At 41.9% G+C, this 11,936-nt stretch overlaps 1 protein-coding gene across 2 annotated transcripts in view; it reads left to right on the top strand.

Annotated features, from left to right (window-relative positions):
- Nucleotides 1-11,936, top strand: part of tmprss15 (transmembrane serine protease 15) — a 35,720-nt gene that overhangs the window by 6,058 nt on the left and 17,726 nt on the right. For both annotated transcript variants that reach the window (XM_014329925.2, XM_042215027.1), the window contains 9 exons: nucleotides 340-468; nucleotides 542-661; nucleotides 1,220-1,325; nucleotides 6,263-6,372; nucleotides 6,454-6,594; nucleotides 6,666-6,815; nucleotides 6,910-7,015; nucleotides 10,835-10,979; nucleotides 11,062-11,203. In XM_014329925.2, the coding sequence (XP_014185411.1) occupies nucleotides 340-468; nucleotides 542-661; nucleotides 1,220-1,325; nucleotides 6,263-6,372; nucleotides 6,454-6,594; nucleotides 6,666-6,815; nucleotides 6,910-7,015; nucleotides 10,835-10,979; nucleotides 11,062-11,203 (1,149 nt within the window). The remainder of the gene's footprint in view (nucleotides 1-339; nucleotides 469-541; nucleotides 662-1,219; nucleotides 1,326-6,262; nucleotides 6,373-6,453; nucleotides 6,595-6,665; nucleotides 6,816-6,909; nucleotides 7,016-10,834; nucleotides 10,980-11,061; nucleotides 11,204-11,936) is intronic.

Below are 11,936 nucleotides of genomic sequence, written 5' to 3'. Positions count from 1 at the left end.
GGCATTGTACAGCTACAAGCATTTCACCCCCATGTCATACTGTGTATGGTTGTGTGTGTGTGACAAATAAAATTTGAATTTGATTTGAATTTGGTCTGTGTAACCCTCATCACTCAGGAAACACACACAGACTTGGTACTCAGTCGAAGTCTTTTCTCCATGCTGCTTCCACGCACTTTGTTCTGCAATGTGTGCCTTTCTCTTGATAGCATATATTTCTCCTGTCTCCTATTTATACTTTACTCCAGCACAATTGGTGTGGAGCAACCATAATTTTGTTGGCAATACAGTGCTATTCTATTGTATTTTATTCTTTTCCATCTGGAACAACATCTACAGAAATAACGGCATCTGGAACAACATCTGCATCTGGAACAACATCTGCAGCAACAACATCTGCAGCTATAACTGCATCTCGAACATCTGGAACAACAGCCTCTGCAGGGACCAGCATCAACCCTACAGGAGGTGATGCCCCTTCAGCTGCATCCTTCCAGATGTTCATGCAGACATTTTAACATTTTTCTGCTCATGTCTGTAGGAACGTGTGGCCCTTATCAAACTTCCTGTGCTGATGAGATGACGTGTATTCTGACTAGTCAGCTATGTGATGGAGTGGACGACTGTCCTGATGCCTCTGATGAAACTGATGCTCTCTGTGGTCAGTGACGATTTCTCTTTATATCTGACGTTTGTGGTGAGGTTTACCTGTAGAGCTCCTGTGCAGAATCACTGAGAGTGAGTGTGTGTGTCTGTGTGATGGTCTGGAGATGATCAGGAGGATGAGTAGCACTGGGCTTTGCTGTGGTGCATTCAGAGCGCTGTTATAAAGACCATCAGCGCCTCCTGTGCTTTAGCTCTGAGACCAGGTTGCCTCACTGGTTTAATAACAGCAGCTGTGTGTAACTCATCAGTACGTCACTGGGCACTTTTCCTGTGTTTGCTGTCTCTTTGGTCAGTTTAGTGTCTGTTGTGTTGATGTAAAAGGTCCACTTGTTTCCAGAGCCTAGAATAGACTGTGCTGTTACACTGTAACCATGGCTCTCTGATTGAAACTACCCAGTTTAATCCCAAACAGTAAACAGCACAAGCAGAAGCTCTCTTAAAGAAACATCTCCACAAATGCTTTCCTGTACACATGGGATAGACGTGGTTGGGCACAGTGTTCATTAAAAACATTTAACTTCCTGTAATGATGTCATCACTCTTGTCTTTATAGCAACAGCATGTGACGGACAGTTTGTGCTGAGGGGCCCGAGCGGGTTGTTCAGTTCATCAAAGGCAGACAAATACAACAGCAGCAGCTTCTGTCGCTGGATCATCAGGTTAGACTGGTATACACACACTGTAACACACTCTGTAACACACACTATAACGCACACTCTATAACACACTTTGTAACACGCACTGTAACACACACATTGTAACACACACCGAGGCGTTCTCAGGCCAGCCGACACATACAATCTCTCCAGCATGTCCTCGGTCTGGGTCTCAGAGAAGTCCTGCCATTAATTAATTCTTCAATCTTAAATATGATCAACCTATCTCTAATAATCGGTTATGTACCACAGGCCTTCAAGTTGGCAGTAGTTAAACCGTTACTTAAAAAAACCATCTCCAGACCCGGCAATTATACCAATTATAATTATTAGCTAATTACAGGCCAACCTCCAACCTTCCTTTCATATCAAACATTCTTGAAAGGGTAATTGCTAACAGGTCATTTGCAGAGGAATGGCTTATTTGAAAAGTTTCAGTCAGGTTTCAGAAAAAGGATAAGACAGGCCCATTTCACAATAGATGTACTCCAGAACAAGATAAATCAGCCTTAAAACACTCCTCCCCTACTTTTTTAACCTCCTAGGACCTGGCGTCCACATATGTGGATATCACATTTTGGTTACGAGGACATTATACTGCTACTGTTCTATCAAAATTTTAAACGAATATCCTCATATGTGGCTCTTATTTTTCTTAAAAACACAAACAAGGTAAAAAAAAAAAACATCTGGTAATTCTTTGTTTTTACATTCATCGGGTCCCAATATGCCCAAATATCAAAGAGAAATTAAAAATGCATGCCGTGGAAGAGTTCGGATCAAGGCTTGGATGGTCCAAGACATTAAAGGAAAAGAAGGGCAACTTTGGAAATGTTATACACTGCAAACAAAAACAGTTGGTCAGAGTGGATCTCATCAAACCATAGGGAATAATAAATGAACACAACCTGAACAGAGCAAATCACGATGAAGGTTTCAGCTACTCTCTCCTCTGCAATAATTCCTCTGTCTAACTTCACAATTCAAGAAAAGAAGGCTGTCACTTCCCTAAGCGTGGGAGGTGCACCAAACAAATCTGATAATCACACAGAAAGTACTACACTCCCCAGTGACAAACATACCTATGAAGCCTTAAAACAGCATCCCACAAAAAGACAGTCATCAGTTGCCTACAACAACTTGAAGAAGATAAAGGCATTGACCGTGTTAGGCTTTTTATGATAGCGAAGAAAAATATGTTCCAATTATTTTCACAACTTAGTATGAAAATTGTTAGAATTAAATTGTTTTACATGGAGCCATGGATGTCCTCTCTGGCTCAGAGACAAAAAGCTGCCGCCCCCATGCAGTAAACACTTTTTATTGCAGGTCAAAAAAACAAAATGTTAACATGGTTGATCAAAAGAGTTGAGGGTGGCCTTAGGTCTGATGTCGGCTCATGTTTCTTCTTCTGCAACTTTCCCGACATCTCCTTATTTTGAGATGACCATTCTACAGGCAACACTCCCATTACCACGACAACCACCTCTTGTCATCCGGTCATGCCTGTACAGTTAAAGAATGGGAGTAGAGCGTATTTCAGTAGGTTTATGGCCCAAAGAATGGCCCTCTCCCTGTCTGTTAGTATGAGAGTGATTCCAAAACTATTCTACTATACACTGTGTGCAGTGGGGGGGAAAAGCACAAAATATGGGATGCTAATTGTTAGATATTAGCCTTAAAGATAAAAAAATAAATTCCAACAACCACCCTACATACTATGCTATAACATGTAAGTTGAAGCTCCACAAAGGACTCCCACTCAGACCCATTTCTACCGGTATAAACTCAGCCACCTACAACATTTCCGAGCCCTTATTCAAATCAACTTTTTCAATTAAATTTATCTTTATTTATACAGCACCAAATCACAGCAACAGTCACCTCAAGGCACTTTATATTGTAAGTTAGACCCTACAATAATACATACAGAGAAAAACCCAACAAACATATGACCCCCTATGAGCAAGCATTTCAGTGACAGTGGGAAGGAAAAACTCCCTTTTAAACCTGGGTCAAAATCAAAACCCAAGAAGTGGAATCCTTCACTGCTCACATCAACTCAGTGGATAAAAACATAAAGTTCACCAGGTGAGACACAAAGGATAACTGATTGCTGTTTCTGGACTGTGCCATGCACATTGAGGAGAATGGAAACCTCAACACCGAAGTTTACCGGAAGCCCACACACAGACTAGTGCCTCCTCTTTGACTCCCACCACCCTCTGGAACACAAACTTGGAATAATCAGGACCCTACACCACCGGGCAGAAAATGTTCACTCTAAGCCTTGAGGCAAGGCATTCCAAGGCATTCAAATCAGCAATGATGCACAGAAAAGAACATCAGACACCAACGACAGAGGATCAGAAGGACAAACAGAACAACATCATCATCCCTGATGTAGCAAGTTTATCAGAGAAACTCAGGAGAGTCTTCTCCAAGCACGACATCCCAGTGTACTTCAGACCTAGCCACACACTCAGACACAAACTGGTTCATCCCAAACACAAACCTAACAACACAGTGTATGTGCAGTGCAGCGAGGAATGCTCAGAACTCTACATTGGAGAAACCAAACAGCCACAAGATAGAAGAGCCACATCAACAGGAAAAGATTTTGGACAGAGAAGACAGATGGATTGAAAGAGGTCTGCTTCCTACAATCCGGTTTTGAGTTGCCATCCCAGACACTATCATAAGTTTCATGATAGGGTGAGGCAGGGTCTCACAATGGTTTTACCTGAAACCTCTGCTGATAATGACTTTTTTTCACACCTTGTAACAGTTTCTGACTGGAAGATCTAAAACTGCAAGAGATGTAGGGTCCTTGAAGTTCAGAAATACAGGCTGGAGCTTGAACTCCAAGGATTACATTTTTAAAATAAATTCTAAAATGTACTGGTAGGAAATGTAAAGAGATTAAAACTGGGATAATTCAATTCAATTTTATTTATATAGTGCCAAATCACAACAAAAGTCGCCTCAAGGCGCTTCATAGATACAGAGAAAAACCCAACAATCATATGACCCCCTATGAGCAGCACTTTGGCGACAGTGGGAAGGAAAAACTCCCTTTTAACAGGAAGAAACCTCCGGCAGAACCAGGCTCAGGGAGGGGCGGGGCCATCTGCTGTGATTGGTTGGGGTGAGAGAAGGAAGACAGGATAAAGACATGCTGTGGAAGAGAGACAGAGGTTAATAACAGATATGATTCAATGCAGAGAGGTCTGTTAACACATAGTGAGTGAGAAAGGTGACTGGAAAGGAAAAACTCAATGCATCATGGGAATCCCCGGCAGCCTACGTCTATTGCAGCATAACTAAGGGAGGATTCAGGGTCACCTGGTCCAGCCCTAACTATATGCTTTAGCAAAAAGGAAAGTTTGAAGCCTAATCTTGAAAGTAGAGATAGTGTCTGTCTCCTGAATCCAAACTGGAAGCTGGTTCCACAGAAGAGGGGCCTGAAAACTGAAGGCTCTGCCTCCCATTCTACTTTTAAATACTCTAGGAACAACAAGTAGGCCTGCAGAGCGAGAGCGAAGTGCTCTAATAGGGTGATATGGTACTACAAGGTCATTAAGATAAGATGGGGCCTGATTATTTAAGACCTTGTATGTGAGGAGCAGGATTTTGAATTCTGGATTTAACAGGAAGCCAAAACAGGAGAAATCTGCTCTCTCTTTCTAGTCCCTGTCAGGACTCTTGCTGCAGCATTTTGGATTAGCTGAAGGCTTTTCAGGGAGTTTTTAGGACATCCTGATAATAATGAATTACAGTCGTCCAGCCTGGAAGTAATAAATGCATGAACTAGTTTTCTTTTTTTTTTTTTTTTTTTTTTTTTTGCCTGTCCCGTTTGGCTCTTTTGCCATCAGAATTGTTGTCTAAAGGCAAAGAAAGATGCCCAACGGATTTACTTTACCAAATTGACCATCCCAGCCTTGCCGTAATGGTCCATTTGATTCACCTTTTATTGTTTATTTTATTTTCACTTGCTGAATACGGGACAGACTTGACTAAGGGGAGAAAGAAAGAGGGAAAGAGAAACAGCTGAGAAGAGGGACGGGGGAGAAGGGCAAAAAACAAAAACCAACAGAATGGGCAGAAAAAAAATGCATATATCAATCACCTGGATCACCTGCTGAGAAAGAAAAAAGAAAACAAGCAGAAGAGAACAAGAGTAATAGAATAAACAACATCACAATGATACTATGGTTCGGTTTGGGAACAGCACCAAGCAGGACAGACGAGATCTGCAAAGGGTGGTGCGCTCGGCACGAACGCATCATTCAATCAGAGCTCCCTGACCTGCTGTCCATCTACACCAAGCGGTGCAAGTCCAAAGCTAGGAAGATTATGATGGACCTCTCCCATCCCAACAATGGACTCTTCTCACTGTTGAGGTCTGGGAAGCGCTTCCGCTCCCTTAAGGCCAAAACAGAGAGAATGAGGAGGAGCTTCTTCCCCCAGGCTATTCGGGGCCTGAACCAGGTGTAGGACTGGACTCTCCCAAACACGTCACTATAAGACTGGACTCTCACACACGTCACCACACGCACCACCACACATTTCCTATAATCCTATAATTCCTATAATTTATAATCCTTATCTTTATAATCTCTTCTGCTATTTGCACATTCTTTACTGTAAATTCCTAAGTTAATTTGTAAATTTTTGTAGTAAACTGTAAATTGTAAATATTGTAAAACTTTTCTTCTGTCATTTAATGGTCGGGCATTGTACAGCTACAAGCATTTCACCCCCATGTCATACTGTGTATGGTTGTGTGTGTGTGTGACAAATAAAATTTGAATTTGATTTGAATTTGAATAACACTCAGTGTAACAGACACACCCCAACACATGAATGGTGAGTTCTTTGTAAAACAGACATTAAAACAAGCTCTTTCATTCACTAATAAAGAGTTGTGTTGTTTTCAGGGTTGATGACGGACTTTCAGTTCAGGTTACCTTCCCTCATTTTCAAACTGAAGAAAACAGCGACACTCTGAGGCTTTATGAAGGTGTGGGACCAAACAAAGTCTTCACAGGTGAATCCCACAGTCAGTCTGAACAGACCACAACTGCTAACCTTAACCCTATGGCTCACCTCCTGTTTTAATGATTGGCAGCTCAGTTCTCAGGCTCCACCTCTCCTGGAAATGTGTGGCTGCTGACCGACCAATCAACTGTGGAGTTCACCTCTGATGATATCAACAATCTGTCAGGGTTCATAGCTACGTACAGTGCAGCCAACATTTCCACGCTGTCAAGTAAGATGTGATAAACAGACTATTACAAGTTCTCTGAGCGTTCCCTTTACCTGATGTGTTTTTGTGTGTAGACGAGGAGAAGCTCACCTGCAACTTCGAGCAGGGCATGTGTTTCTGGAGGCAGCAGCAAGATGATAACGGGGACTGGTTTCGAATCAGAGGCCCCACTTTTCCGACTTTAACTGGCCCAAGTGTCGACCACACGCTGGGTAACAGCTCAGGTGAGTTTCACGTGGAGATCATTACTACTGAATCATCAGTCAGTATGATTTAAAGATTGACTCCAATTAATCCGTTTGTATTGAATGCCATCAGGTTTCTACATTGTCACTTCTAAGAGTCCTGGCCAATGGGAGAAGAGCTTCAGGCTCGACAGCCTTCCTCTGACTCCATCCATGCAGCCCATGTGTCTGAGCTTCTGGTAACAAAATATCATTGTTAAATTACACCACTGGGCACTCATGTGATATCATCCATTTATGTAGAATCAGCCTGCAAGGCTGACAGTTCTTTAAAAGAGAACAAGTAATTCAAACAAGTTTTTTCAAATTCAAATTTTATTTGTCACACACACAACCATACACAGTATGACATGAGGTGAAATGCTTGTAGCTGTGCAATGCAATACCCGACCATTAAATGACAGTGGTTTTACAGTATTTACAATTTACAGGTTATACAAAATTTACAGATTTAACTTAGAAATTTACAGTAAAAAAAAAAGTGCAAATAGCAGAAAGAGATTATAAATTATAGGAAGTGTGCATGAAGAAAAACCAGAGTGCGTGTGGTGATGTGATGTGTGTGAGAGTCCAGTCCTACACCTGGTTCAGGGCCCGAATAGCCTGGGGGAAGAAGCTCCTCCTCATTCTCTCTGTTTTGGCCTTGAGGGAGCGGAAGCGCTTCCCAGACCTCAACAGTGAGAAGAGTCCATTGTTGGGATGGGAGAGATCCATCATAATCTTCCTAGCTTTGGTCTTGCCCCGCAAATGCCAAACTTCAGAGAGAAAAATGCAGACTTTAAATGTGTCATCTAACTCCAGCAAACATGACACCGCTTGCAAAGGCAACCTGTTGACTACAAAGAGACCTTTTACACAACAGAAGCACATTAAAGCTTCATTTTGAAAAACTAAAAAAGCCAGGATGAACTGTAGAAAAAAAGTACAAATCTTTTTAAACCCATACAATAGCGATAATTGGATCTGGCTACTTGCCAAAAACAAGTACAAAAACCAATACTTCCACCACACACATGAAAAAAAATTCAGTGAATTGGAGGACAGGTTTTATTTTATTCTCTGCTGATAAAAAATAAAATATTAATAAAAATGACCAGAAAAACAAAATTTCAATTAAAAAATAAACACTTCTGTTAAATTATTGCAAAATGTCCATATTGTAAACAAACAAACAAAATAACTAGAGTATTTTGAACTGTCTCCAGCTTTCAGACATAACATTAATGAACCTATTGCAGAGTATCCACATTTTAAACAACAAATGTCAGTGAACTATATCGGACTGTCTCCAGCTTTCAGATTGAAAAATAAACACTTCTGTTCAGAATAAAATAAATAAAAATTATGTTTCAGAATAAAATAAACACTTCTGTTAAATGATTGCAGAATATCCATCATATATCCAAACAAAATAACAATGAACAATTTAGTGCTGTCTACAGCTTTCAGATTCACATAACATTTTTTATTGTTGTGATTTGTCTTCTCGTAAAATTGCGGCCTCTCCAAGATACATCTCCAAGTCTACACTAGAACCTACCACAACTCTGCCCACCGATGCTGGTGCCTAATCAGCAATTTCATCAAACATGCTGTCCAGACTAGTAGTGGGCTGGTTACTGCGTGCTTTTCTTGAAGGTGGTTCATTCAGGTCATGAAGTTCCTGCTTGTCTCCAGGCAACCTTAGCAGCTCAAGTTGCAGAATCTCTTTGGCATTTCCAGCAGCTATGGTGCTGGAAAAAAAACGATGTTTATATTTAAAACAGAGAAAGAAAAAAGTTAGCTGACAATAGGTTAGCATCCTATGTTTTTGCAGTCACACACAGATACATACACACTCATATTCACATATAGATAGCCAATCTGAACGCTGGAGTCTCACACAGTTAACTACACAGTCACAGATACACACAGTTGCATAGAGTCATATTCACACACAGTCACACACAGTCAAAGGTAAACACACAGGCACACACTCACCTGGGATCGAGTCGAGTGGCGATGCTATAGAGTGGGTTTTCCTCCACATCAGTGAGCCGCGTCCTGACAGCTGCAGCCAAGCTTCCTTTCATTGCTTTGATCCCATGGTCCTCATCAGTCTTCCTTGTTAGAAATCTGTGGAGCACTGTGACTGCTGGAGTGATGTCTGCATCTGCAGAGCTGACTTTTCGAGTTAACTCCTCGAATGGACCCAGAACAGATATCACTTTCTCCAGCAATGTCCACTGGTGAGTCATGAGCGTATCAGGGAGTCCATATTCAGACACGAATATTCCCAGAGCCCGTTTCTGCTCAATCAATGATTGTATCATATAAAACGTGCTGTTCCAGTGGGTCTGAACAGCTTGCTGGAGCCGTTTCTCAGGCTGGTTGATCTGTAATTGAATGTATTTGAGACGGGAGCTGGCCAGAGCAGAATGTTTAAAATGTCCAACTATTTTGCGGCAAACTGCCACCACATCAGCAACACTCTTCAGTGACAGAAGGCCCTCATGAACAACCAGCTGGAGAGTGTGAGCAGTACAAGGTAGGCTGGGCAGCTCACCATCACTCATGGCCTTTATCACATTTTTTGCAGTGTCCCGAAGCACTATGTGGATGGACGTCTTCAGTATATCCCACATCTGGGGCATGCTATTGAAAAGCAGCTGCGATGGTTTAGCTAGTGTGCGAGCCCCTGAACGACTTTGCATGTAGTGTGACTTGATGACGAACAAACTCCTCATCAATCCACTGCGCCGTTAAACTGAGGCGTGACATCGAGCGCACACTGCTTGTCCAAATGTCTGTAGTGAAACTTAAGGCTGAAACCTGATGCATGAGATTATGCATGTGTTTTTTTTACCTTTTCAAAATGTGTTGGCACCATTATGCCCGTGATGTATGGGTGGCTGGGAATCTCATATTGCGTCTCGAGTATGCTGAGAAGACGGCAAAATCCTATGTTTTCCACGACTGACAGTGGCTGATCATCCAGAGCGATAAACTGAGTCAGAGCCTATGTTATTTTGAACGCCCGTGGATTTTCTCTTGACATTGTAGTGTTGATGCATGTGTGTTCTTGATAAGTCTTCACATATCTCGCGCCAAAACTTCTGAACTGGTGGACAGAACCAAAGAGCGTGGATATAATTGTCCGGTGTATTGGTTTGGCAGTGTGAGCAGTTGTTGGTAGACGTATAACCCATCTTGAACATCCGATAACCTGTATAGTGCACTCTATGTAGTATTTTTTATTGAATTAATTGAAGACTGGGATTTCTAATTAGATGAAAGGTTTTTAGGCAAATCTGAGACCAGAAGTTTAGGTCTAAGTTAACTGATAAATCCGCTTCCCATTTTGCAATAGGAAGTGATATTGATTCATCTGTTTTAGAAAGCATTCTGTATATTTTGGATAGTAATTTGGGGGTTTTAAGAGTAAGAAATTGAACCACACTTGGTGGTGTTTGTAGTTCAACTTGACCCGGTTGAAGATAGAGCGCCTCTTGATTGCTAATAATAGGGTATCAGGTGAGTGGGTTCAGCTGAGTGGGCTGGCATTGTCATGGTCCTTTGTATTCCTATTCCGTACCCTCAGTCTTGTCTCTGTGTTTTTGGCTTCTGTCTCTGGTCAAGTTTGTGTCTCTAGGCCTGGGTCACTGTGTTCATTACTTCCTGTCTTATTTTGATAGTCTCTTGTCCAGTGTGCATTGTGTTCTGCTTTCCTTCCCCTATATCATTAGTCTGATTTAGTTCACCTGTGCTTTGTTTTCCCCAGCTAGGTTCTATCTTCCTAATTACCTTGTGTTTATTTAAATCAGATCAAAGGTTTGAAGAGTGATCCTCACAGTTCTACATAACATTTTTATGTATTTTTACATTTCTAAGTGTTCAACCTGTCCAAGCAATCTGTTAATTTAGTGGCAGCCTTACATGGTATTTTAAGCTGCTCTGAATTAAACTGCACAATCAGCGTACAGATGTGATCTGATTATGGTGAATAACTCTGTGGGCAGGTACCACATGTTTGGACAGGATGTTCACCAGCTCAGAGTCCGGCTGCTGATGGAATCTGATGTTACCATATTCCAGAAAGATGGTGACTATGGCGACACCTGGAACTATGGCCAGGTGACCCTTAACCTGACATCAGAGGCTATGGTCAGTGAAATCACACAGGAAGTCCACAGATCAGTCAGGTGATCAATAAGTGATTCATTGGCATGACCTCTGACCTCTGAAGGTGGCGTTTGAAGCTCTGAAGAAAGGAGGGATGTTGAATGACATTGCTCTGGATGACATCACACTGACCTCTGATGCCTGTGGGCCCGCCCCCCCTGAACCCACCAATGTACCACCTCCAACAACCACATCCCCCATACCAGGTGAGAAAAAAATCCCCCCTCCCCATACCAAGTAGATTAGATCAGATTAGATCAAATTAGATCAGATTAGATCAGATTAGATTAGCAGAACACCGACAGAAGTTGCAGAGTTAGAATATCAAATAAAGGGGAATGAGAGAGTACGAACATTGGCATAAAACTATAGCATATATACACACACACACACACATATATAAATACAGAATATATAATAAGAATAAATCAGAATACTAGTGAAATATACTCATTGATGAGATGCAGACAGCCAAAGTTTGTTGCACATTTCAACTATTGTAAGTCAAAAAACACTGCAGCTTAGTTGGTCCCGCCCCCCTCTGTCCTCCTGTTTCCCCTCCCCCGCACCTGCAGCAGGGAGTTAAATCGTTTGATGGCGTGTGTATTTATCTATCTATAGTTATGGATGATAGATAGATAGACTATTAGCTTGGTGTTCCAACATTCGAAAGAAGGGACTGCTCTCACAGCTAGAGATTGACGAGGTACAACACAAATGCTACGGCAAGGAGGAGTCAGGATGCCAGGTCAGGGGGGAGATATCATCCCCCCCACACGAGATTGGGTACTAAGCCCCAATTGCGACAAAAGAAGGCTCGTTGAGTGTGAGAGGAACTGACCTGAAAGATCATGGCCAAGCTTGAAACCACGGCCCCCCCATAGCCAGTTACCAAGACTACATGAAGTGCCCTCAGAAGGTCTGCTAGATGATGTTAAT

The sequence above is a fragment of the Haplochromis burtoni genome, unplaced genomic scaffold, assembly GCF_018398535.1.
Source record: "Haplochromis burtoni strain Fernald_Lab_line unplaced genomic scaffold, NCSU_Asbu1 Contig_645, whole genome shotgun sequence".
NCBI classification, from domain to species: Eukaryota; Metazoa; Chordata; class Actinopteri; order Cichliformes; family Cichlidae; genus Haplochromis; species Haplochromis burtoni.
This window is presented reverse-complemented; position numbering and strand designations above follow the sequence as displayed.